The sequence below is a fragment of the Pseudopipra pipra genome, chromosome 6 (genome assembly GCF_036250125.1).
Source record: "Pseudopipra pipra isolate bDixPip1 chromosome 6, bDixPip1.hap1, whole genome shotgun sequence".
Classification (NCBI taxonomy): Eukaryota; Metazoa; Chordata; class Aves; order Passeriformes; family Pipridae; genus Pseudopipra; species Pseudopipra pipra.
Genome location: NC_087554.1, coordinates 8,498,341 through 8,524,661, shown reverse-complemented (window position 1 = coordinate 8,524,661; position 26,321 = coordinate 8,498,341). Strand labels below are relative to the sequence as shown.

Below are 26,321 nucleotides of genomic sequence, written 5' to 3'. Positions count from 1 at the left end.
GTGTAAGCCCTGCTGGTCCCCCAGCTTTTCCCTTTGCCTCTTCCTGACCTGGTTGCTGTTTGTCCTGCCAGGCCAGGGATCCTGAATCCCTCCAAGGGTCCTGGAATTGATGAACTAGAGGTGTAACTGAGGCTGGGTTTTACTCCAGTTAAAGAGGAGTTGCTGAACCAGCCCAGCATACAGAACCTCTGCCCTCATAGAGCAACTGGGAACAACTAAGGGCTTTTACAGAAATGCCAGGAGGATAAAGGGTTTGGATGAGCTTTCCCAGCAGCCAGTGCCCTGCTATGTCTGCCTACAGATCCGTTTTCTGTCTGTATTTCCTGTAGCCGACTCCAAGCAGAATGGGATGGTGTCTTAAAAGCTGGTGGGGTGGGAAAGGGGAAGATCTGTGTTAATTTACAATTCCACAAGATTATCCTTTCAGTCTGTTTTACTTTTGGAGTGTGAAGAACAAGGGGAAATGGGGTGCAGTGGGGAACCAGTGGAATCCAGCAGGCAACTAAAACTAAGCTGGACAATGCTTTTCTCTTTTTCCTTCTTTTCTTTTCCCCGTTCCTAAAGAAACTATGTGAAGGATAATTTTAATGTGTGGGAGACGATAAGAGAGAGAGCAGTGGGAATGTTCTAAGAGCTTTTACACGTTTCTTTCACAGTCTGACTGCCCCTACTCAGAAAAAGTCCCAAGTATTAAAATACCAATGGACATCACGGAGCAGGAACCTTTCCTAAGTGATAGCAAACCTGCCGACAGTGAGTAGAACTAACCTCTCGCATGCCTGCTTGACTCTGACTTGCACTATAAATATGTATCTGTATATATTTAGAGTGATTTTTTTTTTTTTTAATCTTTCCTTTTACTTGAGAAGTACTTTTTCTTGTTCTTTTTTCCTCTCTTTTTTAATTTCCAGGCCTCTGCTTTATGACAGATTTTGCTTTTGTGAGCTTTTTGTTTTGCTTTTTTTTCCTTTGCTGGTTACAAAATCGATGTTGTTCCTTCTGGTGCCTCCAGCTTAAGTGCTTTTCTCCAGCTCCTGACAGGTCTCCTGGCCACCCACTCTCTCCTCTCCTCTCCCCCTTGGTGTTAACCTGCTGATGGTGGGATTTATTTTTTTCCTCTGAGTCTGGTGTTCTGGATTTGCAGCGCTGTCCTGTCACTGTTTGTTTCCTTAGGTGCCAAGCAGTTGCAAAAAAAATCAGCACTTAACAGAGTAATTAATTATTTGTGTCATTAAGCTGCCCAGGCAGGGATCAGTTGGTCATTAACTTATTTCCCTTCTTAGATGATTTGCTTTTGTGCTCTTCTCTTGGTTTTAATTTCTCATGTTAATAGCCATAAATGCTGATTGTAATCTTTATTTTCAGTCATTCCCACTTTACATTTTCCTCTTTTAAGTGAGGAATCACAGCTGACCTTGGCTTTTTTGCCTTTGGGCTGACTTTTTAATATACTAAGGGTGTCATATACTGTTTTGTTGTGAGTTGGGAGGGGAGAAATACAAATCAGAGTAATGAATTAGTGCTGCTGCCAGACTGGTAATTCCTGGGAGTAGGACCTAAAGCCCTAGATGATAAATCCTTAAATTCTCCTTAGGGTTTAAGAGCTGGGACCCAAGTCCCTTTCCTTTTGGTGGCATAGAGAGGCCTTGGGCAACACGGAGCATTGCTCTGTGGGTTTTAGATACAGAAGTATCTAAAAGTTCTACCTCTTATTTCTAGATGCCAGGCTTTCTGTAAAAAATGTATTGTACCATATATAATGTGATTTTTACAAAAAACCAAACCCACCACACCACAGTCTCCAGGATGTGGCACAGGGCTGGATCGGTTCCATTAACACCTTCTGCTCCGAAGCATCTGACTGTTTCAGGGTTATGTTGGCTTTATGGGTTTTATTTTTTATGAGTAATCTTTGCTGTGAAGGAGATGGGATGTGATCCGCATCCTCCTGCATCCCACACCATCATCTGTGGAATTTACCCGAAATCTTGGCTACTCAGCTTCTCGGCCCCAGACCCGGCAATGCAGCAGGACCAAGCAGGCCAGGCACGGGCATCCCAGGATTTTGGGGTGGAACCAAGTGAGCAATCACCTCAGGGGAGGATTTTCTCTCTGTAGCGTGTTTATACTGGTGTGTGCATCTAAACAAGCCTTTGGGAAACTGGGTTTCACCAGGACATGAGGGAACACACTAAAAGCTTCATCCAAAAATTAAAATAAGAAGAAAGAATCCCCGAGCTGTCCAGGTGAATTCCCTGATGGAGACAACCCCACTGCAGAGGAAGGGCATGTGCTGCCGCTTGGTCCTTGTGAAACCAAAGTTCCTGTTGGTGAAGTCAAGAGGATTTTCTGATGGTCCTGAGGCCTTAAATGCCAAATTTTAGCATCTGTTCCCACGAAGGAGCCTCCGTACATCCCCCGCTCACTCTCAAGGGGTCTTCGCTTCCGTTTCCATGAAAGCTGTGTTGTGTGTCACAGGAACGCAGCTGAAACCTGCTCTGAAAAGGCTGGAGAGACATGGGAAAAGGCCTGAAGAGGAGCAGCTCAATCCAAACTGGGTATTTCATAGGAAAAGCCTGGGTGGGTGCTTCAGGGAATAGGTGTGGAGGCTGACCCAAAGCCCTCTGAGATCAGAGTTGGCCGTCAACAACGACCTTCCCCTCACAAATCAAGGTCTCAGCTCCCGGTGGGACCCCTGACGGCCACCAGCCACAGCCAGCTTTGTCCCAGCTCCGGGAACACGGTGGCCACCAGCCTCTGGCCTGCTGATACACCTTTGTATTTGTATTTTTATTTTGAATCAACAGCACTTTCAGCTACTTTTATTATTGTTTTTAATTCTCCTAAGTCTGTATTTGCTTTGGAGGAGAGAATGAAAACTTGGGATGAAATGAAGTGGATCAAAATGGTGGAACAAAAAGGAAAAAAGCAGAAAACATTTCAAATATTATTAAAGTGATTTTTTTTTCCCAGTAATATAAACCATGAAATTCCTTATAACATTATAGTATTTTACAGTTTTATGAAGCTTTCTATTGTGACTTTTATGGAATCAAAAGATGAAGATGATGAGATATTTTAGCATTTCTATTTTTCAAAATTAAATGTCTACTGAAAATAAAGTAGCTTAATGCATTTATGGGAGAGTTCATGTCCATTTTCGCTCCTTCTGTGTCGAGTCTTCTCTGATTGAATTGAGATCTGAGGATCACTGTGGTGGTATGGGGGAGTGGCTGGAAATTTGGAAGCAGGCGTCATCGTTTCGCCTGGATTGCCAAGGAGCAGCATGGAGATGAGCCCACTGGTGCCAGGGGTCTCACCTCCTTCAGGAAGCAGGCGGTGGGTGCAGGGGAGATGCAGCAGGTGGAGACCATGGAGAGGAAGGTCCTGGTGGAGCCCAGGAGCACAGGCAGGGGCGCCTGGCAGTAGCTGCTGCCGTACTCGTACAGATACCTGCGGCAGGGGCGGGATGAGGAGAGCCGGCACCCCGGGATCGGGAGCAGGAGCTGCGGGATTTAGGGGCGTTGGGGCTGCCCGGGGATGGGAGCCCTCTCCAGCTCCCGGGAACGGCGAGTCCGCACTGCAGGACTTGACCGACAGGGCCGAGGACTGCGGGAGGGACAAGTGGTTATGGCCACCCACGACACACTCTCTCATCCCAGCCGTGGTTTGGGGTCCATCCCCCGCTTTTGAGTCGCGCCCCGGGGCTGCAGTCCCGGCCGTGCCCACCGGGGTCACCGCTCTCCCGTGCCAAGGCACAGCCCCGGCTCCCCCGGCCCGAGCGGGACCATGTCCCGTTCCCTGGTGGGGTCCCAGCCCCAATCCCACCTCGGTCCTCCCGCCGCGGGGCCCCCACTCCGCCTGCCGGGCGAGAGGCGGCACTGGCGGGACCTGCAGCGGGCACGGGCGGGACCCGGCAACGAGCCCCGGGAACAAACCCCCGAGCACGGACCCCCGGCAACGAGCCCCTGGACTTAAGAGTAAGGGGTTTGAAATCCTCAAAAGCTCAGTGATGACAGAACAGTGTCACTGCCTTTATCAGCTCATCTCTAAATTCAACATGGCACAAGAAGCTGTGCAGAAATACCCATCTCAACAAAGATCTCCCAGAGCAGTCCGAATCCAAGTGTGCTTCACTTCAGCTGTGCACAAGCACCACTCCTGCTCACCTCCGTGCTGTGTTTGACAGAGTCTGACATAACATTCCTTTAGGGAACCTGCTGGTTCCTGCTCACGAGGAGGCTGATACATCAGACTTACTGCCTGACGTACAAAACACTCTCCAGAGTAATGGCCCCAACAACTGTATCAGATAGAAACACATCCTTAGAAATAACAATTGCGATGCCAAGGTTTCATGTTTTAAACTCTCTGTCTCTCCCTCCAGAGTTCTCCTGGGAATGTAGGGATGGTGTTTAAGAGCAGCATAAGGAGAACTGACAGTCACTGTTCCACACTTTCCAGGATAGAAACACTGCCAAACTGAGCTCGTAACATAGACACTCTCAGGATAGTTTGTATATCTCATTAAATGCTAATTCTTCATTAGAAGAATCAGGACAGAGAGGCTGATTTAACACCTAGAGGGATTCGTGGGCTACAATGAGGACACTGAACACAAGCCTGGTGCTCCTGAAAAGGGCAGGCATTGACCTGACAAGTGCCTCAGATCGATCTGTGACAAGAAGTGGGAGGTGGAGTTGGTACCAGAGTCGCTGTCCCTTCACACACAGTTAGTCATTGGCCTGCAGAAAAGAAGGGGGTTCCTGCCTGCTGCTCTCCCCTGGCACTGCCCTGTTCCCTGGGAAAGTGCAGCTCTTGTCACTGCAGTGTAAAGGTGGGGAAAAGGCAGCGAGAGAAAGGCAGCCCAGCTTGGGGGGGTGACCCTCCCTTCCTTCAGCTGCTGGGAAATGTGGCCGGGGGTCCCTCAGAGGCACTCCAGCTGAGGAGCTGCACCACTGCCAGAGGGACTTGGCAGTGACGGGGCAAGGGCAGCTCCTAAAATGCCCAGCTGGAGGAACGAGCCGCCCAGGCCTCCGCACCAAGCCCCGTACAGGGCATTTGGGCTGCTGGGGAATGGCCCAGCAGGGAGGTTCTGCTCCTGCCAGCCCAGCTGTTGCTTCCAACCGCATAGGAGGGGGAGGTATTTTGTCAGGGCAGTCGCTCATGGAATGGGTTACCTGGGGAGGTTGTTGTATCCCCATCCGTGGAATGTTTCAAAACATGACTGGATCCCTCCCTGAGCAGCCCGGTCCAATCCCATTGGTGACTGTGGCCTGAGCAGGAGGTCAGACTTAGAGACCTTGAACTGTCTCTTCTGACCCAGATTCCTCTCCAGTCCTGCAGCAGTTCTGGCTTCTTACAGTCCATGAGACCTGTTGGTTCCACAGTCTGCAGAGAAGCTCCTTTGCCCAGCAGGCAGTCCTGGAATGCCCAGACATCCATGGCAGAGATTCCCAGAGCTGCCACGTGCCCCAGCTGTCCCTGAGCCCCAGCTTTGGCCTCGGCACTGAAACACTGCCAGGACCTGTCCCTGCTGGGCAGCTCCGTGGGGCTGCAGGACACGGTGTCACACAGCACACACGGCCACTGGGTCCTGCCAGCTCCTCCAGCCTGTGCTTCCTGATTGCCGGGGATTTTAGGGGCCACCTGTCTCCACGGATGGGCAGGGAAACAGAGATTTTCTGTGACTGGGAGCAACGCAGGGCCTTGCCAAGGCAAGCAAATCGCCTGGGCTTCAGGTGCCCGTGTGCAATTCCATCTCCAGGCTGTCTCCCACAGCAGCAGGTTCCTGTCACCAGTTCCCGATCTCCCTCAGCTGAGCGGGCGGGGCGGGGCCGCAGGGCCGGGCGGGCTGGGATTGGGCGGCGGCGCTCGAGCGCTGATTGGGCAGCGCTGCCGGCCCGCGGTATAAAGGGCCGGCGGGGCGGGTGCGGTCGGTTGTGTGTGAGGGCTGAGGGCGGGGCCCCGCTGCTGCCCGGGCTGCGGAGGGGAGAGCGCCTTGGCCGCTGGGTTTATGGACCGGGGGAGCCGGGGGGCGATTAGGGGCGCGTTGTGCTGGGCAGCGGGGGCCGGGTAAACCCCTTCCCTGCCGGGTGACCCTGGGGGAGCCGTGGCAGGACTGCGGGGCTGGTGCTCTCTGGGTGGATAAAGTTTTGCTTTGGAATTCCAAGCCCTTTCCCTGTGCAGGGTTACGAGGCAAAGACTGCTTCAGCTTGGTTTTTTTTGGTGCTGCATTAATGCTTTTTGCTCGTTCTGTGTCAATTTGCAGCCTGGCTCGTGGTTTCCCCTGGTGCTGGGGAGTGGAGGCGAGTTGTGCTTCCAGCTGGGAGAGAGAAGGGCCTTGGGAAGCTGCTCCGTGAGCCACAGCTGTGCCGAGCCCGGGAGTCTGTCCAGGTAAGAGCAGGGCTTATACTGCCAGTGAGGAGCTGGGTTCTGCTGCTGAAACATGCCCATGCCTTGAAATGCAAGGACAGGCAGAAGCTGGGAGGGACCCTGAGCACATTTGAAAAGCCCTTGACTGTGGGCGAAGTGTCCAGGAGAAATTATTCCTTTCTTTGCAGGGAGGCAGTTTGTGAGGACAGGGGGGTTGCTGTGCTCTCTAACACAAATACTCCCCTTGGGATGTGCAGGGTGAGGAAATGTTGGCCCCGTGTGGGCTGGAGAAAAGGTGTGTGGGTGGCTGTGTGTGACACCCGTGTGTGTGCTGGAAGGGGGTTCTGGTGCCATTGGAGCTGCCAGGGAGCCAAAAGGGGCACAGTTGTCTGAAAAAGGTGAAAGCTCTGTTGGCCTCTGTTGACACCTGCACCAAAGGAGATGCAAATTTTCCCCCTCTTGGTTGCAGGCTTCACAAAGCTCCCAGGAAAGGAAGTTTTAGATTCCAACTCCCCTTTATGCTAAAGGTTTCCTTGCTCTCTCAGCAGGATGTTGAGTCCCACCATGTCCCCAAGGTCAACCTTTCTGCTGTTGGGCGAGCATGAGGTGGATGGAGAGGATCCCCAGCCATCTGCAGGCAAAAGGGACTGGCACAACTGCGATTTTTCTCCAGGTCTCTTAAGGTGGACTTTCAGGGTACCATGGGTAGTGTGCCAGCTCTCCTGCTGGCGTTTTTGTCTTCTGCTCTATTTGAACATCAAGAGTAAAACTAAAGTCAGGTGTGTTCTGGAGTATGTTACACTCGTGCAAAGCTCCTTCCCTCTGTTTATTTTCTGTTCTGGAAAGTACAGTCTGGGGTTCCTGGGCACTTCCTCTTACATGATTCCATGAAAATAATTTTGTACTGGAAGTGGAAAGGAGCTGTCTGTTTGAGATCAGATGCCACTGATAAAACCTTGATGTTTTTTCACTCAGTAAGCTTTTAAAATATCTCATAGTGTGTAGCAATGCCTGGCTTCTAAAACTCACCAATTGAGTCTTAGAAGTTTCTTTGAAGAGCTGAGTTCAGGCAGCAAAATTGGCCCTGCAGGAGGGACTCTGTGCCTGCTCTCCCGTGGCTCCAAGGGATCTGGTCCTTCACGCCGGCACCGAGATTTTCTCGGGAAGGGCCTCAGATCCCTGGACCAGTCTGGGACACAGGCAAGATCCCCCTGCATTTATAAATGCGGCCTTCTTGTGGCTTCCTACCCGTACCCGTTGGTGGGTTCCAAAGAAGGACTCTTGAAATCCCTTTTGGGCTGTCCATTGAAGCCTTGGGACCAAATTGGCCCCCCTGGAGGGACAGTGCTGTTGGTGCCCCCCGGGTTGGGGCACCCCGAGGACTCCAGCGCGCACCGAAAGGATTATTCGGGGAGATCCTCGGGGTGCCCGGCCCTGGGGACTTCAAAGCAAGGTCCCTGCAATGGATTCAGGCATTGCTGAGAGTATCCCAGGTGTAGCTGTCCATGCTAGACATGGAGCTCTCTAATGGACTGTAATTGGGTTCTAAAAGTGGTGCTCCAAGTGCAAAGGAAGTGTGGGATTGGGATTAAGAAATGAGCAGTGATGGTACAATTGGCTGTTTTCTCTTGAATGTAATGGTGAGAGCTGCAGGAGTGCAAGGTGTGTGTTCCAGTCCCCAGCATTTGGTTTGCATGTGTCCTGCTCAGACACAGGTCCAACTTCCTCAGTCCTTAACACAAGAGAAGGAGAATTAAGGACTGGCAGTGTTAAGGTGATTGGTGTGACAGGGGTTAAACTGGGAAAACGTTGGGGAAGTCCTCAGTTTCCCTATTTGCCAAACTCAGCCAAACCTGTGCTAGGAAGAGATTGAGTGCAAAAGTTGAGGCAGAAATGAAATGGAAAACTGGGGATATTGAAACTGTAATTGCTGAAACTAAATGTGTCCAAGCAGCAGCTCTTGTTGTGCAGGGAATAACTCCTGTCAGCAGCAAGGTCCCCACTGAAGTGGCAGCTGCAGTTGTTCCTGTGGTGTGGGCCAGTGGACTTGCAGGAGAGTGGAAGAGGGCAGAACCTGTAGGTATTACCCCTAATGTGGGATCTATATGGGTAAGGCCAAGCCAGTATCCTTTAAAATCAGAATTCCAGCTTGGATTGGTTGCAGTAACAGCTAAATTGGCTCATCCTGGTTTGTTTGTAGGATGTGAATGCAAGAACCTGCCAAGGAAGCAATGGCCGAGATGATTGATGAGTGCAGGACCTGAGAGAACCACCTTGAATGACAATCTCAAGGAGTTTCCAGTATTGGATTTAAAAGATGGCCTTTGCTGCATCCCCTTGAGCAAGGAAAGCCAAGAAACCTTTGCCTTTGAAGGAGAAAATCTGGAAAGGGGAAAGGAAGAAGCGAAGCCACTTGACTCCTCCTGAGCCCCAGACAGCCCATGAACTGCCTTCCTGGCAATGGTAGGATGGGGTGGACTCTGGATTGCTCCCTCTGGATGTGTGGTAAGACTGTTATACCAGCTTTTAAGAACAGCCTGTAAGCATTTGCTGCCTTGTCTAGATGGTGCAAGGGCAACCTTTAAGCAGCTAAAGCATTCCCTGAGGAGAGCTCTGGGTCTGCCAGATCTCTCAGAATTGTTGGAAGCATCTTTGCTGGGGAGGGCAAACAAAGGCCAAGGTGTGCAGTGACCCCCCCAACAAGGGACTTTGAGTTAATGGCATCCCTGCAAGTGAACGTTGTGGGCTGTTCCCCCCTTAGGGCAGGTGATAGTCCCAGCTACAGTGATGGGGAAAAAATAGTTAAAAGAGAGTCCCAAAAGCTGGAAATCCTCCTGGACGCTCTTGGCAAAGAGAGTTTCCTGAGTTGCCCCTGAAAGAAGGACAGTGATAGCTTTTGAGTGCTAGTAGATGCTTTTAATAGATAGCCTTGAGTGTGTCCTTGTTGCACCAGTAGGCCTTGTCAAAGTCCCCATCTTCCAGGAGATATACCTATTGAAGTTTAAAATGATCTCCATAATCCTTTGTTGGCTTGAGGCTCTCCCCTCAGGAACTCCAGGAACTCCTGGTGCCGCCTGGGCCGATGGATTGGACGCCCCAGCCCCTCCGTTCCTGCCCAGCCCCTGGGTCTGTGTCAAGTGGTGGCACTGCCAGCCCTGCAGGTGAAGTGGGAAGGGCCTTTCCAGGTCCTGTGGGTCACATTTATAGTAGTCCAAGTTGCAAAAAAGGGACCTGGGGTCTGTTATTCCTGAGTTAGGAAAGCTCCTTTTGATTGGTGAGCAGAACAAAGTGGATCCTTCAGAGTTCCCATCCGTGTTTGTGTCTCAGCCTGTGTTATGATTCAGGGCTGTAGCTGTTGTTGTCACTGAGGAGTCAAACTCTGCTTTAAATAATGAGACACTGGCCTAGTGGCCAAGTGTCAGGAAAAAAGTGGGAATGATATCTGAGTGTTGAGATGTAACAAGAGGTAATCCTTTTTGCAGTGGGATGTAGCCTGGAAACTGCACAGAGCTGAGCCAAGGGATTTAAAGGGACTAACCAAGGGAGATGAAGAAAGAAGGAAGAAGGGAAGTGAGGCAGCAGCCAAGCAGCACCAAGTTCCTGTGTAAGCAGGTGAGTTGTCTTGAGGTTCCTAAGGCAGGCACTGAGGACTTTGAGGGCTCCAGACAGAGCAGACCTGCGAAGGGCCTCGGTGAAGCCCCTTGGAAACCTTCTAAGGGTAGGTGTGTATGGTAACGAGTGTTGGAAAATGTCCTGAGTAGGGATTAGGAATGCAGGGAAGGAAAATGAACCCTCCTGTAATGCTGCCATATCAGCTGCAGTGGAGATACCTGTGTGTGCCCTTTGGGAGCTGATTGCCAGGACACCTGGTGGGCTGGAATGATTCAAGAGCATAGGAATAAAAGGTTGCCTGGCTTCTAAACCTCTCCAACTGTGTCTTAGAGGCTTCTTGGAAGAGCTGATTTCAGGCAGCAGAATTGGCCCCCAGGAGGGACTCTGTACCTGCTCTCCCGTGGCTCCAAGGGATCTCTGGTCCTTCACGCCGGCACCGAGATTTTCTCGGGAAGGGCCTCAGATCCCCGGACCAGTCTGGGACACAGGCAAGATCCCCCTGCAGTTTGAGATCAAATTGGGCCCCCTGGAGGGACAGTGCTGTTGGTGCCCCCCGGGTTGGGGCACCCCGAGGACTCCAGCGCGCACCGAAAGGATTATTCGGGGAGATCCTTGGGGTGCCCGGCCCTGGGGAGCTCAAAGCAAGGTCCCTGCAATGGATTCAGGCATTGCTGAGAGTATCCCAGGTGTAGCTGTCCATGCTAGACATGGAGCTCTCTAATGGACTGTAATTGGGTGATAAAAGTGGTGCTCCAAGTGCAAAGGAAGTGTGGGATTGGGATTAAGAAACGAGCAGTGATGGTACAATTGGCTGTTTTCTCTTGAATGTAATGGTGAGAGCTGCAGGAGTGCAAGGTGTGTGTTCCAGTCCCCAGCATTTGGTTTGCATGTGTCCTGCTCAGACACAGGTCCAACTTCCTCAGTCCTTAACCCACTAGAGGGAGAATTAAGGACTGGCAGTGTTAAGGTGATTGGTGTGACAGGGGTTAAAGTGGGAAAAACAAACTGGGTAATTCCTCAGTTTCCCTCTTTGCCAAACTCAGCCAAACCTGTGCTAGGAAGAGATGGACTGGAGTCTCTGATCTCCTGAGTAGTTGTTCTGCATGATCTGGGAGCCTCTGGGATTAGACTGGACTGGACAGACAGGGAGCAGTTTGTCCTGTGGAGTTGGGCTGGGTTTGTTCAGGATGCCTTGGGAGGCAGGGCTGGAGAGGCCCCTCTGTTGGCTGTAGTGGTGGAAGGTTGTAGCAGGAGGGCTGGAGCCCTTCGACCTCCTGCTCCCCCCGTGAGCCCCGACGGGACCGTGCCCTTGGCAATGGAGGGCCCCCCATTGCTGAGCCAGCGGTTCCGGGGCCAGGAGGGATGGGATCAGGATGCCGAGCTCCACCCAGGGCCAGGGCTGCAAATGTTGTAACCGTGGAAAGAACTGAAAGCAGAGTGAGATGGAGGCCAAGCTCCAGCACAAGGATGGGTGAGGAAAGACCGTGGTCCTCAGGTGGAGCTTTGAATTCCCTGGAAAAATGGATCCTGTCAGACGGTTCAGGCCCTCGTGGGTGCTGGAGCAGAGGCCTCTAATTTATGGTCACCGTAAAAGGTTGCAAGGGCAGCAAGTTTTGACTGCAGGATGAGGTGGGAAACCAAGTGAAGTGGTCCAGAAAAAAGCTGAGCTTAAAATTGGTCCTGTGCCAGAGCAGCCTCGTGCAGTGCTTGTTGCTGTCCCTGAGTGTCCCATTGCAGTGGATATTCCCAAGGGCTGCCTTGTGCTGGGGAACACTGAGGGCAGTTCCCTTTCCCTGGGCACGTTTCCCCCCCTCGAGGGTGGCTGCACAGTCCCACCCTCTGCCCTGGGAGTGTGGCAGAACACCTGGAACCACTGTCCTTGTCAGAGAGGGGACAAGGGATGGTTGGATGGGTGAGGGAGTGGTTCAGGGAGTACAAGCACCATTAGAGTGAGTAGTGCAGCACGTGGAAAGAAAGGGGGGGGAGTTAATCCAGACAGAATTCAAGCTCAGGGAGCAATTCAACAGGCTCCAGACCTGTGGCCAATACAAGCCAGAGAGGGGGAACTAAAGGTTCCTGCCAGTGCTAATGATGCCACTTGGAGCCTCTGGCAGAAGTAGGGTAATGTAAGGGGGGAACTTTTGAATTAGATGATCAATGGAGCATAGAGGTGTGAGAAAGAAATCCTATTAGGATGTGAAACCGGCTCGAGTATGGTACAATGGAACTTGATGGCACAAGCTAATTGTAAGGTCCATTGTGCTTTTCAGCAAGTCAGCCTGATATCCCCTGTTATCAGAGCTGAGTTCTTCCTTGGTTCTGCTACATCTTGCAAGGTAGGTACATCTACCCTTGAAACACAATGGGAGAGGTCATACCTAGGGGTGAGAAAGATGATGGTGAGAGGAAGATAATGTGGGCAGGGGTCGCTGGCCCCTTGCCCTACAAGTAGGGCAGGCCCAGAGTGTTGCCATCAGGCAATGATCGGGCGGTGTTTGGCTGCCATTCAGGCTTCCCCTTACACTGCGTCCTGGCCCTACGTGGTGTAATGTGGAGCTGATAAAAATGGGCTGTCAGGACTGCTGAGCTGAGCGATCCTCATCCTGCCACCGAGCCTGTGTTGCTCCGCGGGGACGCTCGCTAAGGGATGGGCACCGACCAGCTGCTGCAGATCCTGACAGCCCTGGCCTGTCTGTGTGGGTAGGCAGAGTTTAGTGATGGGAAGGAACCGAGAACAAAGACTTTAAATATCCTTTAGTGTTCCTTTAACACCCTTTATTTAGTATTCATAATATTTTCCCTTTAATTTCCCCTTTTACTAACCAAATAGGGTATTAATAGTTATCCATAATATTGTGTTAAGATCCTTTTTGTTAAGATCCCCTTTGACTCCCTTTTTACTAGTTAATATTATACTGTATTGAATGCTGTTCTTAGTATTTGTTTTAATGCCACATGATAAGGTAGTTCATTTGTATCCTTTTTTTAACTTCTGATTCTCTTTGGTAAGTTTATTATTCTTATTCTTCTCACTGCAATAAAGATATTTTGTGTGTTTGAATGTTTGTGGCACTTGTCTTTATTCTGGGCACGTATCCCAACGAACTGTTCCAGGTAGGAAGGAAGTGCCCTTAGGATTTGGGAGTAGGAAGTTACTGGAAGCCAGCCCAAGATAGACCCTGTTGGAGAAGTGGCTCTGAGTGCGTTATTGGGCTTTAGTGGGAACAACAAATGATAAGAGGGCCTGAAATCCCCCTAAGGCCTTGGGTAAAAAGCTCCTCCAGGGTGCACGGGCCAGGCCCTGCTCAGGAAGGCAGCCCCATGAAAGGGAGATGGTGTATCCAAGCCAGAGCCAGAGCAGGGGTCGGGGCAGGAGCGAGGCCTCGTGAGGGAGTTGCCAATGGCCCTGTGGTTTAAGCAACAAGTGTAGATCCCCTGGACAGTGAGCACAAATCACTGGGGAAATGGGGAAAAGCCCCAAAGCAAGTGCTGGGAGAAGAGAGGGAGCATGCATGGCTCACTGCTGGGTCAGCCAAATCTATCAGTGGGAAGCACTTTTGGAAAGCAGGAGCATCTAACCCGTGCCAGAGTCACGATGGGGGGAGGCAAAAGTAGTCCATGCCATAGTGTGTATATTGTAATACAAAGAAATAAGGCACAGAATGACTTAATGGGTACCAATGAACTGATCTGGAGGACCGTATTCCCATCCTGGATTGCAAAAATTAACTGGCTTTTGTCTCCTGAATTGCTGCAGTGCACCGACTGATATCGTGCTGGAAAAATAACACACTTCAATGTAAGTAAACCAGGGATTTTTGTATGTAAGTGCAAATTATTGCCCTGCAAATTTGAAATAAGACTTGACTTGATCACCAAATGCAAACAGTAAATCTAGGGGTCAATGAGTGACCTTTGGGCATCAGGTTAGAACAACTCACTGCTCCCCACTGGTGGGACATATTTACAGGATTCTCACCACCTGCTACAAAGTTTTGGAACACTTTAATCCATCCACTAACCACAGGAATTATTGTACTGATTTTATGAACAACAGAGTTGCTGTCTCTCAATTCCAAGAAGGTGCTTCTCCCATGTCCCTGCCCTGACCAGGGGTCAAAGGACCAAAGGAAAGGATGAGAAGTTGGCTGAGAATTGAGCCCCGGGGCTGCTGCCCCTGAGGAGCAGGGTAAGGGCTGGGTGTGCTCAGGGGCCCTGGCTAAAGGCTGCAGGTGCAGTGAGTGTGTGCTGGGCAAAGGCAGCAAAGGTGTGTGCAGCTGTTCCGTGCCCTCTCCCCTTGGCCCCGCCGGGGCGCCTGCCCAGCGCTCCAGGGGTGGCCAACGGGGAGCTCAGGCCAACCTGCCCGTGCCCACGGCCCTACAGTGCCAGGCCTGGCCTAAAGCCGGCTTTGTTGGGCAGAGCCTGGCCACCGGGATCCCCTTGGAGCCGCCCCGCAGCCTCCCCTGGGGTGGAGGCACCCACAGGAATTGTCCCAGTTCCGGAGCCTGCGGGATCAGCTGCCCCGGGGCTGCCGTGTGGGCTGGGGGGGAGCGGGAGGGGGCCGTGGGGGAGGGATTTCTGCTGAGCCACAGTTCTGTCTCTGGGGCAGTCAGGATGGGATGCCTTGCTCCTTTCCTTTTGTATCCCCGAAATCTGTATCCCATGTGTTGGATTGGGTTTGTTGAAGCTGTTCCTATTATTCCATGACTGGTGGGAAGTTGTCTCCTGGAGTGCCCTGTCTGTCAGCAAAACACCAGGCCCAAAGGATCCTGGCAAGTGCAGCACTGGAAGAGTCAGGAATACTCAAAAATGCACCAGTTCTCAGGAAGCACAACTTTGTAAAACATTTAGGAAACTAAAATTCCCCAGCACTGAACTGTTGGGTCCCAAATGCTATTGGAGGGAGAGGCAGAAAATGCCACTGCTGCTGGGGCTGAACTGTGCAGTGAGTGGGCAGGACTTGGCCCGGATGCCTGAGTGCATCTTTAGGATGGATCCCAACTGTCAGCCCCTGGCTCCATAACTTGAGTAGATGGTGTTCCTGCAAGCCCAGCTACTGTGTTAGTGGTGCTGTGGGCACCTCTGACCCTGGTGTGCTGTGACTGTGTTTGTGTTGCAGCTCAATAAAGTCCCTTTCAGTGGTGATTGTGTCATTTTTGTGTCAGTGGATCCATCCAAGGCAGGCCCGTGCTCACCCCCTGCATTCCTCCAGCCTCCCGTGTTTCCAGTTCCCCTCCCTGCTGGACACACAGCCTGTTCCCAAACAACCCCCGTTCCTGTTCTCTCTCTGTGTCTCCCCTCACAGCTCCCCTCCTCTTATCTCCAGCTGCCCAGGCCCCTGTTTTTGAGGGGCATTCCTGGGCTGCTGTCCCCCCATTCCTTAGACCTGAAGTGCCAAGAGCCCCAAGTGTAGAGAGGTCTGCAGGGAATCAGTGCCAAGAGCTGCCTGTGCCTGCCTGTGTTCCTGCAGTTCTCCTTCCTGTTCTCCCTGGGCTGGAGAGACCTGCCTGCCCTGTGTTTATTGGAGCAGAGGGATGGGATTAAATTTGTCCAGCAGGTTTGTTCACAGACATTTGTTTTCTGACAGGCAGTGCCATTTTCCTTTTGCCTTTCCCAAGTTTTTCCAAGTTTTTCCAAGTGCTGCGCAGCACGGGGATCCGTGTGCTGGGACAGTGATTGGCAGGAGGAAGGGGAGCCTTGACCTCACCTGCCCAGCTCAGGTGGGTGGCACAGAATTGGGGTGGGCTGGCAAGGCATGAACATATTTCTGAGTTCTGGAGTGCCTTGAATCCTCTCCCTGTCAGCTTCCTCTCCCTCCTTTCCTGGGGTCCAGCATCCCAGGTGTCTCTTCCTTTGCCCAAAGTCTAATGGCAGAGGATTGACTAACTCCCAAGTGGGGTTTGGAATGAAGAAGGTTCTGTTCAAATGGGGCAAGGAATGCAGTAAGAAAGGTGAGCCTCCTTTTAATGCCTGAAGTAGAGAGGAATAAAGATGCTGGAAAAGGCCACGTTTCATTTGGTGTCCCCCCTGGATTTTTCATGGCTAAAACTCTTTAGTGAGCAATTGAACAGAAGGGTGAAGGGCAGGAGCCTTTGACTTGCCCAGTGCCCTTAATTGCCTTGTTCTCCTCTCTTCCAGGCCAGGCCAAAGCCCTGCTCCAGCCCAGCTCTGCCCAGTGCCCTGGGCTGGGAGCAGCCAAAGGCAAGAGGCTGCAGCCCCGCCGGCCGGGCTGGGGGCTCCTGGTGCTGCCCGTGGGGTGGGGTAAGTCAGAGGGACACGTTTCTCTCCTCCTGGTGTTGGCATTTGCTCCCTGGGCACGGGATGTGTAAGGAAGGACGGAGTAGCAGGGAAGGGGAGTGTTTCCAAACTGTCTGAATGTTGTCCCCGGGTTTGGGATGGAGCAGCGATGGGGGTGGTTGGGTTTGGCCTGGGCCAGTCGGGATCAGCCCTAAAGGACCCACCAGACCCCTGAACCCTTACTGGACATGTCCAGCCCCTCAAGTCATTAATTTTCAACAGAGGACAAGCAAGTGTTGGTACTTGCTTCTGATCTGTGGAGAATTTCTTTGTAATGATCAACCAGGGAATGTATCACTGCAAAGCACCTTTTTGGGTCTTTTGTTTGTTTATTTGTCTGTTTGTAATTTCCTCTCTGGCTTCAATGAGTTTGGTGTGCTCCTGTTAAGGAAGCAGCATGTTTTTATCTTGAAATTTGGGGTGGTTTGGTTTGTTTAGGCTTTTTCTCCCACTGACTCGGGCCTTCCGTGCATAGTCTGTGTTGTCCTACAGGACAACACGCTTTGGTTCTGGGTCAGAGAGAGAGAAGGGAAGTGGCTTTTCCTCATCTGGAATGTTTCCAAGCAGAAGTGGGACATTGTCCTGGCCCTCCCCAAAGCACTGCAGGCACCTGGGAGTAGCTCAGGGCTGGCCCAGTTCTCTGAGACAGAACCATGGGGGAGAGGTTTAAGTATTAATCACATCTCTGGTGTCCCTTGGTTGCAAAGATTGGGTCCTCCAGTCCCAGAGTGTTAAGGAAAACAAGGAACTCCTGTTCTTCATGGCAAACCTTCTGTTATTGCTTGTGCAGTCTATGGGTTCTGTTGTCTGAGTTCCTATCCAGGATCATTCTAAGAGAACCTGTTAGAAATGTAGAAGTAGGATTAGAATTTGGATCTGTTGCCTACCCAGCTGCCTCCAAGTCCTGATGGACTGGAGTGATGAGTGCTCTTAGCCCAGGGTATTTCTTAATACTGTGGCTTTCCCTCAGCTGTGGGTGAGGAATTGTGCAAGCAAGGCCTGTGTGCCTGTGGGTGTCTCCCGTGTGTGTCCGTGGGGCAGGGCTGGGACAAGGACTCGTGCAGGGACCCAGCTGGCACTGGAGCTGCTGCCATCCTGAGCCATTGCCAAGGGCTGGGGAGAGACCATCTGGGAGGCTGTTGCCAGGGTTCCATTGGTAGCTGGATCTCCCTCCAGCTGCAGCAGCCAGGGGAGGGTTCTTCCTTGTGCAGCCCAGTGGCTCCTGCTCAGCCTGGCCCAGAGTGGGGCTGGGGCAGGTTCTCCAGGGAACTGGAGCCAGCCCTGAACGGGGCTCTGGAGAGCAGGAGCTGCAGGGACTGAGGTTTGCAAAGCTGGGCTGAAGTTTGTCAAAGCAGCAGAACATTCTCATTCCTGTGGGTTTGTGGAGTCCGTGTTGGTGCCCAAGAGAACTGGGTCAGACTGGGCTTTGTGGTCCGAGAGCTGCCCCCCTAAATTTGGCAGGCTGTGTGTGCTGGCAAGGAAGTGCTACCCCAGAGGCTGATGGTTTCTGTCTCCAGGTGTGCCCAGGACACTGCTAATGCCCAGGGATCTGCTCTGGGTCCAGGCTGTCCGTGCTGGAGGGCCCTGGTGGCTGCAGTCCCTGAGCCCGCAGAGACAGAGAGAGCCCCGGCCCGAGTGGCCTTTGGCCCCTTGTCCTGAATTTGGGGTGAGCCTGGGAGCGTGTGGAGGGTGAGAATGAGGGCTGTGTTTCCAATACATCATCCCTGGGAAGATCCTGTTGTTCCAGAGCGCTGGGGACAGTTTGGGCTTGGCAGCTTCAGAGCTGGGTTGGAGCAGCCCCTGAAAAGAATCAGGAGAGTGGAGGTTTGTCCCAGTGGTGCTTTCACGCCCCACTTGACAGTCTGGCCTTTGTGTTTGAGGTTGTCCTGTATTTGCTCTGCAGATAATGGGCCCTTCCCAATTCAGCCCAGCAGATCCCAAGGGCTCTGACAGGAATATTTGTTCTTTCCTTCCCTTTGGGAGAACTTCATCTCCAAACTGCCATGAGCAATTCCTTAATTTCTTCTGGAGAAAACCAAGTGTCAGAGGCAGTTTGCCAAGGAGCCCAGAAGTGTCTTTGGAGCAGAGAGTGCTGCCAGCTCTGTGTGCCTGTCCCCAGCCTGGCACTGCCACAGGGACACACTGGGCACAGACCATGAGAGGGAACAAAACCACTGCCTGCCAGAGGGTTTGTCCTGGGCCATCAGGCCTGGGGCAGGAATTGGACTGGGCAACTCCATCAGCTGCTCTTCCCCCACAAAGCCCCATCCCCTGGGCATTAATGACGTGCCCTGTGCCCAGCGCTCACTGTTCACCCAGCTGAAACCAGAGCAAGGCTTGCTTTGCTTTGAACAACTTAAAATAATTTTAAAACAAAATAAATCACTTTTTTCTTCTTTTGTTTTCTATTTTAGATGCTGGAATTGCCTCTCTGGGTGTGTGCTGAGCTCTGGCTGCAGGGGACTGTCAGGCCTTGGTGGCTGTGAGTTCCTGTTCTTCTCCCTGGGAAACTGGAAAGAGTTCTTCATTAAATTGCAGAAATGTTTTCTGAAACCTGCCCCCTTCTTTGTGCCTTTTGCTGACAGATCTTTTCTTTCTGCCTTTGCATGTAGAGCTGTTCCCTGATGTCCATTCACTGGCCTGAATTCCTTGCAGCTCCCAGCTGGGGAAACCTGGGATAACATGGCAGGGACAGAGGTGACCTTTGTAGCTGCAAACTTGGGATAATTTCGAAGGGACCCAGCAACTGTTTCTGAAGGAAAAGGTGAGGTGCTGCAGAGGAGAGGGAGGTGGCATTTTGGAGGGGTCCCACTGAGGGGGGAGTGGAGAGCCTGGGGCTGGAGTGTGAGTTATTAAACAGGGAAGAAGGGAAGGATGCTTGGGAGGGAAACACTCAGGGAATGTGTAGGGATGGAATGGAAATTTGGGGCGTCAGGAAGAGAAAATGGGTGATGTAGAGGAAGGGAAATGTTGGGTGTGAGAGTTGATCTTATCTGTAGAGAACAGAAGGACCATTTAGAGATAAAGTGAGGCAGTCAGTGGTGGGCAGGTAGGGAAAATTTGTGTTTGTAAAATTTCAGGTCACCTGTAGCAGAGAGGATGTACCTCCTGATGGACACTGAGGCAGTCAGCAGTGGGCAGGACGGGGGGAAACCTTTAGGGGTAAAACTTGAGGTAACGTCCAGGGCAGAGACTGAATATTTTGAAGGATAAATGAGGTACTCAGTGGTGGACAGTTGGGGAGTGTTTTAGGGTAAACTTGGGGTAGCCCACAGGGTAGAGAATGAACATGTATTTGTACAGAACAGGTGATTACATGTGGGTAGGTAAGGAGAATTTTGGGAGTAAAATCTGTAGCAGAGAGAATGAATAACTCGGAGTAAAGTGAGGCAGTCAGTGTTGGGCAGGTAGGGAAAAATTCTGTTTGTAAAATTTGAGGTCACGTGGAGCAGAGAATGTACATCCTGAGGTAAACTGGGGTAATCATTTGTGGACTCGTAGGGAAAATTGGGTGGGAAATATCTGAGGTAATCTGCATGGTAGAGAATGAATATTGAGAGATGAACATGATGTACTCCGTGGAGGACTTGTAGGGAAAATTGTGGGGGTCAAATCTGTGGCAATGTCCAGCAGAGAGAAGGAACATTTTGGAACAAAGTGAGGCAGTCAGTAGGGGAGAGGCAGAGGAATTTCTGAGGGTGAAACTTGAGCAAATCTGCAGGGCAGAGAATGAATATTTGGAGGTCCAAAAGAGGTAATCAGGAGTGTGCAGGTAGGGAAGACTCTGGGGATTAAAAAGAAGGTAATCTCTAGGGGAGAGAATGACTCTTTTGTGTTCAAGAAGAGGTAATCAGGAGTGGGCTGGGAGGGGAAAGTTTGGGGGTTAAAAAGAGGTTCATTCTCTCCAGGGCAGGGAATGAACACATTGACGTAAGCTGAGGTGTTGAGTGGTGAGAGACACAGAAAACTGTGGGTGTCAAAGTTCAGGTGATCTGCTGGGAAGAGAAGGAATGTGTTGAGGTAAACTGAGGTTCTCTGCAGTGGACAAGCAGGGAAAATGTTGGGCTGAGCCCTGAGTTGCTCCTGTGTGGGGCGGCTGCAGCGAGGCCGAGCCCTGGCCCTGGTTTGCCAGCCATGGGCAGGGGGCTCTGTGCCAGCTGGGGGAGCAGCAGGGCCCCCGTGGCAGAGAGGGCAGGGGGGCTGTGGAGCTGCCCCGGGGGGAGCGGGGGTCCTTTCCTGGGCCGCCGCCTCCAGCCCCCCTCGATCCCCGGGGCTGCGCTGCCCCCCAAGGCTGTTTGGGGCAGAGAGTGCTGCCAGCTCTGTGTGCCTGTCCCCAGCCTGGCACTGCCCACAGGGACACACGGGGCACTGACCATTAGAGGGAACAAAACCACTGCCTGCCAGAGGGTTTGTCCTGGGCCAGTCAGGCCTTGGGCAGGAATTGGACTGGGCAACTCCATCAGCTGCTCTTCCCCCACAAAGCACCATCCCCTGGGCATTAATGACGTGCCCTGTGCCCAGCACTCACTGTTCACCCAGCTGAAACCAAAGCAAGGCTTGCTTTGCTTTGAACAAGTTAAAGTAACTTTAAAACAAAATAAATCACTTTTTTCTTCTTTTGTTTTCTTTTAGATGCTGGAATTGCCTCTCTGGGTGTGTGCTGAGCTCTGGCTGCAGGGGACTGTCAGGCCTTGGTGGCTGTGAGTTCCTGTTCTTCTCCCTGGGAAACTGGAAATAGTTCTTCATTAGATTGTAGAAATATTTTCTGAAGCCTGTTTCTTTCTTTGTGCCTTTTGCTGACAGATCTTCTCTTTCTGCCTTTCAATTTACAGCCTCCTTGCAGCCCCCAGCCGGGAAAACCTGGGATAACTTAGCAGGGACAGAGGTAACATTTTTAGCTGCAAACTTGGGGTAATTTCTAGTGGATACAGCCACTGTTTTTGTAGGGAAGTGTGTTTAACCACATTGACCGAAGTTGTGTTTGCACCATCTGGGGCCAGAGGTGCCAGGCAATCCAAAGCAAACCCTGTTCAGCCTCCAAATCTCAGGGGAAGTTCTCCAAGCTGCTCACTGAGGGACTAAAGATACATTGAAATGGAACCACGTGCACTAATAAGGAAACTGGGAATCCCAGTAGTGTTGTCCTAGAACTTTTAACAGCTTTTTAAGCTTTTTATGATCATAATGGCTTTCTTCCTTTGATTGAATCCTGCAGTAGGATTTGGGGTTTCTTTGGATTCTGAATCCCTCCCAGTGGCCCTGACACTGGTCAGGAGCTGACAGGACAAACAGAGTCAGAGCTCCTGGCAGGCACAGGGGGTTTCCCCCAGAGTGGATCCAACTGCTGCCCACCAGCCTGGCCAGGCAGGATCTGCTTTGGCTCCCAGCTTCTGCCAGAGACAGAAGGTATTCCCTTGATTGGAATGAGGATCCAATAGCTTCATCTCCTGGAGGTTCCCTGGGCAGCTGATCCACTCTGCCCCGTGTCCTGCTCTCAGTTCCTGCTCAGCCAGAGCCATCTCTGCCAAGGGCACGAGCACTTAGAGCCTGGATAGGGAATGGGGACTGGTTTGTGCACAATTCACTTAGAAAGTCAAACAAGGGGATTGTTGGAGTATCTGGCTCCTTAAGGAACCTGCCGGGAGAAGAGAAGAACTGTCCCTGGGGAAAGACAAAAGGAATTGTTTGGGACTTGGATTGTCCCCTGGGGAGATGCTGGTTGCTGGGATGCAGAGAATGCCCTCCCTCAGGCTGCCAAGATCTCTCAGTGCAGGGGCTTTGGCCGACACAGCAGCACAAAGATTGTTCTCTTTGTGGGGCCCAGGTTTGGGTTCCGGTCTCAGCTTTGCAGGTTTGGATGAATTCTACCTACAGCCTGCAATTCCATGCCGATTTCCTGCTGGAATAGCCTCCCAGTGTCTCCTGGAGCTCAGATATTTCCCAGCAGAGCTGCCACTCTAACGCCAGGTTTGCCAGGAAGCAGCCACGGTTCCAGGTGTGCTCAGCGGGAACGGAACAAGGACAGGTTGATATTCCACAGACTTTGCTGTTTATAACCCTCCTCCCCCGGCCCCGCTGGTGTCCCTGGGGGGACTTGAGCGAGTTTCCTGGAATTCGGCCGGTTTTCCGCCCCGGGCCGGGCTCCAGGGGATGTGTTGGCCCAGGAGAAGGTGGGGGCCGGACGCGCTCCCGGCCCGGGGTGAGGCAGCCCCTGAGCACGGGCGAGGACGTGTCTCCGGGCGGGAAGCCGCTGTCCCTTCGGAGCCTCGGGAGCGGCCTCGGGGAGTTCTTTTCCCCGAGGAAAGGGATGCACATCCGGCTGAGGAGCCGCGGGCAGCCCTTTCCCCGTGCCCACCCCACGTGGGCTGTGGGGCACAGCTCCAGGGCACAGCTCATCCATCCCCTGGCAATAGGAAGCCCAAGCAGGGCTGGGGCGCTGTCTGTCGCTCCGGCCTCCTCCCGGCCCGCGTTCCCTGCCCAGCTGGGACTGCCCAGGGAGCCCCGAGAACATTCCTGGCAGGAAGCAGGAGCCGCCGAGGGCTCCGTCCAACTCTGGGCCCGAAAAGCAGCCCCGACCTGAACCCCCCCGGCATTTTGGGTTCCGAAGGCTCACCTGGAGGAGACGCCCCCCCGCAGGCGGGACCAGGCGGCGACACTCGACCGACGCCTTTGCCTCGGAGCGAGGGATTCCTCCGGACTCGTTTGGCTCCTTTATCCCTGCAAATGAGCTCGGTTGTCGCACGAGCACCTTTGCAGCCGTTGGGTGAATCCCGGACGGGGCCGGAAAACCTCCCTGAGCAGAGCAGTGATGAATTGGTGCCCGTCCCCAGCCGGGCACAGCCCAGCCGGCCGCGCTCCCTCGGGCCGTGGCTGCGAAGGGCTCGTGCAGAGATCTAATAAAAGCGCATTTCCTGACTGTATTTCTCTGCGGTCTTGCCCCTCTTTTGACTCGCGCAGCACCGTCCGGTTGGAGCATTTCTTGGTTTCCTCCTCTGTAGCCGTTTCCCTCCCAGGCAGGGCCTTCCCCGTCTGCAAATAAAGAGGAAATGTTTCAACGGGATTTTTAAAAACCGGAGGGTTTGCCCCGGGAGGGTGCGAGTTGCCGAGGAAGCGGGGGAGAGGAAGGAGAGCCTCAGGTCTCACCTGGCAGGTGTCAGATGAGCTGCGCCTTATGGATGGCAGGGCAAAGAACTGCTGTCGGCAATTGCCGAAGTTCCGCGGGCAGAGCTGGGAGCAGCCTGTGCCCGACCCGCGGCACGGTCAGTGCCAGCGCCTGGGGCCGCCTGTGGACAGACACAGGGACACGGGGACAGACGGGCAGCTCTGCTCGGGGTCCCGGAGCGTGGGAGGAACGAGGGAACGGCTGCCCCCGTTCTTCCCTGCCCCGGCAGAGCCCCGGCTCCCCGCGGCCGGAGAGGGCCCGTGGCCGGAGCCCCGGCGGGCCCTAGAGCCCTCGTTCCCGGGGGGCCCTGCGGGCGGGAACCCCCCGCGGCCGCGGCGAAGGGGGAGGCGGGCGATGTTCTCCCCGGGAGGGGTGCGGTGGCCTCGGGGGTGCCCGAGCGGGGGTAGCTCCGATCCCGCGGGGGGTGCGGGCGGCACCCCCCCTTGGGGGTCTCGGGGTCGGCCCGGCGTGTCCCCGCGCCCCGGCCGGTCCCAGCCCCGGCTCCGCGTCTGCACGAGGAAAGCGCCGCCGTTCTCCCCCGACCGGGCCCCGGCAGAGCCCCGGCCCGAGCGGCCCCGCCGCGATCGGCCCCAGCGCCCGGCCCGGAGCGGCTCTTCTCGCCCGCGTTGCCGGGGACACAGGCGGCGAGGCCGGACTGGGATGAGCCCGGCACCGATCCTGGTTCCCGCCCGGATGCCGAGCCCCATCCCAGCCCCAAAGCCAACCTCGGTCCTCCGGTCGCGGTCCCGGGCCTGACCCTGATCCTTGTCCCGGTCCTCCTGCCGAGCTCCATGGCCACCCTCGGTCCTCCGATGCACCGATCGCTCCCGCAGCATCCCGGTACGAGCTTCTTCCACAAGCTCGGGACGAGCGCGGCTCTGCCGGCTTTGAACGGCGCGGCCGGGGCGGGGCCGGGCCGGGGCCGGGGCGGGGCCGGGCCGGGGCCCGCACAGGTGTGCGAGGCGGAGCCCGTCCAGGTGCGCGGGGCGGGGACGGGCAGGGGGCGGGGGTATTTAAGCGCCGGAACTCGCCCCCGCCGCCGTTTGCTCGGGCAGTGCGCGGGGAGGCAGCAGCGCCGCGGGAGCCTCTCGCTGCCGCGGCTCTTTTTCTTTGCTTTTGTTTTTACCTTTCTTTTAATTTTCCCCCCTTTTTTTCGTTCCCTCCCTTCCTTCCCCCCCTCCACCCGCTCCTCGCACGCCGTCTCTCCCCGGCCGCTGTCGCTGGCGTCCTGCACAGCCCGGCCCCCCCACCTGCCCCCGGCCCCTCCGGCCTGCCCCTGCTCCCCCCCTCGCTGCTCCGCTGCACAGCCCGACCTGCCCGCACCGCCGCTCCGTCCTTGCCCCCCCCCGCCCGTCCCCTCCGTCCCCCTGTCCCCCGGGCCGTGTCCCCGCAGCCGCGGGCTTGGGGGCGCCGCTTTAATAAAGCCGCGAGGGCCGGAGCCGGCGCCCCCCCCTGGATCCCCCCCACGGGGCCGGGCCCGCTCGGCGGGTCCCCCCTGCAGTTCACAAGCACCGCCCGACACCGCCGGGGCTCCGGCCCGTCCCGACATCACACAGGGGGCTCCGCGGGCGGGGGGAGGAGGGGGAGGCGGGGGCAGAAGGGAATGAGGGTCCCCTCCGGAGGAGGGGGCTCGGGGAAGGGGGAGGAGGGCGGGGGCAGGGGGGGGCTCGGGGAGGCGGGAGGAGGAGGGGGCAGGCGGACCCCCTCCGGAGGAATGGGGTCCCCGGGTGGGAGGGGTCAGAGGGGGGACCTCCTCCCACTGATCCCTCCCACGCCGGGACTCCGTCCCTCGGGGGGGCGGTCGGGGGCGGGGCCCCCTCCGGAGAAGGGGGTCCCGGGGTGGGAGGGGGGAGTTTTCCCCCTGTCTGGCCCCTCCCATCCCGGGACTCCCTGCCCCGGGGGGCGGTCTGGGGACCCCCTCCAGGGGAGTGGGGTCCCGCGGTGGGAGGGGTCAGAGGGGGGAACTCCTCCCACTGATCCCTCCCACCCAGGGACTCCCTCCCCCGGGGGGCGGTCGGGGGCGGGGCCCCCTTCGGGAAAGGGGGTCCCGGGGTGGGAGGGGAGGAGGGGCGAGTTCCGCCCCTCTGGCCCCTCCCACCTCGGGACTCCCCGCCCCGGGGGGCGGTCGGGGGGACCCCCACCGCGGGAGTGGGGTCCCGCGGTGGGAGAGGTCAGAGCGGGGAGATCCGCCCTGCGATTCCTCCCATCCCGGGACCCCCTGTCCGGGGGGGAAGGGGGGGTGGTAGGAGGAGGGGGGGAATGGGGCGAGGGGGGAATGGGGGGTAGGCGGTGAAGGGGGGAGAAGGGGGGGGGAAGGGGGGTTGGGGGGGGAAGGGGGGGTGGGGGGGAAAGGGGAGGGAAGGGGGGGGAAGGAGGGGGTGGGGGGGAAGGAGGGGGTGGGGGGGGAAGGGGGGATTAGATTCTTAAAGATTCTTAAAGATTCTATATAATCTATGTTTACATTTTATGTCTCTTACAAGTTTAAGCAGTATGTAGTTTATAAAAAGATATCATTATATACTGTAGCTTAGTAACTCTGATATATTTTTCTATAATGCATCCTATTTTATAAGCAATCCGTTTTGCTTGCGAATTATAATATAACATTTTATAATGGTTTATTGATAATTAATATTGATCGATATTTGGATGCTATTACGAATTGTGTATTTAAACGATTGTATAATACAATTATGGTAACTAGATGTTTAATTGTGACGATCAATATTTTTGTGGTTTGTATTTTATACCTTATATATGTTACATATAAAGAGGATATCTTTTCATATTTAACATAAAAATACACGCAATCATATCGGGGCAAAGGGGGTATAAATTATTAATAAAATCCTCATAAGTAATATTAAAACCCCCA

General features: G+C 54.1%; 1 protein-coding gene and 2 long non-coding RNA genes across 14 annotated transcripts in view; 2 read left to right on the top strand and 1 right to left on the bottom strand.

Moving 5' to 3' along the window:
• The window catches only part of CCDC180 (coiled-coil domain containing 180), a 30,401-nt gene extending 29,625 nt beyond the window's left edge, over positions 1-776 (top strand). Inside the window, exon 38 of one of the 2 annotated variants that reach the window (XM_064657228.1) lies at positions 657-776. In XM_064657228.1, the coding sequence (XP_064513298.1) occupies positions 657-761 (105 nt within the window). In that variant the 3' untranslated portion in view covers positions 762-776. Of the gene's footprint in view, positions 1-564 lie in introns of both variants that reach the window. The other variant, XM_064657229.1, reaches the window with a different exon arrangement.
• A 6,202-nt stretch (positions 777-6,978) lies between these two features.
• Positions 6,979-26,321, top strand: part of LOC135416721 (uncharacterized) — a 41,314-nt gene continuing 21,971 nt past the window's right edge. The window contains exons 1-10 of one of the 10 annotated variants that reach the window (XR_010431684.1): positions 7,302-8,451; positions 8,576-9,536; positions 9,858-9,987; positions 13,745-13,786; positions 14,101-14,187; positions 15,626-15,707; positions 16,126-16,248; positions 18,699-18,766; positions 18,899-19,048; positions 22,159-22,295. This is a non-coding gene — a long non-coding RNA (uncharacterized LOC135416721). Of the gene's footprint in view, positions 7,081-7,111; positions 7,155-7,301; positions 8,452-8,575; positions 9,537-9,857; positions 9,988-13,744; positions 14,022-14,100; positions 14,188-15,625; positions 15,708-16,125; positions 16,249-18,698; positions 18,836-18,898; positions 19,049-22,108; positions 22,296-26,321 lie in introns of those variants that run through there. The other 9 variants (XR_010431680.1, XR_010431678.1, XR_010431681.1 and 6 more) reach the window with 9 other exon arrangements.
• LOC135416724 (uncharacterized) lies at positions 20,846-23,705 on the bottom strand. 2 transcript variants are annotated; one of them, XR_010431695.1, is made up of 3 exons: positions 23,428-23,705; positions 22,898-23,304; positions 20,846-21,012 (listed from the first exon to the last, which is right to left on the bottom strand). It is a non-coding gene; the product is annotated as an uncharacterized LOC135416724 (long non-coding RNA). The 2 variants fall into 2 exon arrangements; XR_010431694.1 differs by having other exon boundaries at positions 22,898-23,313; positions 23,428-23,703.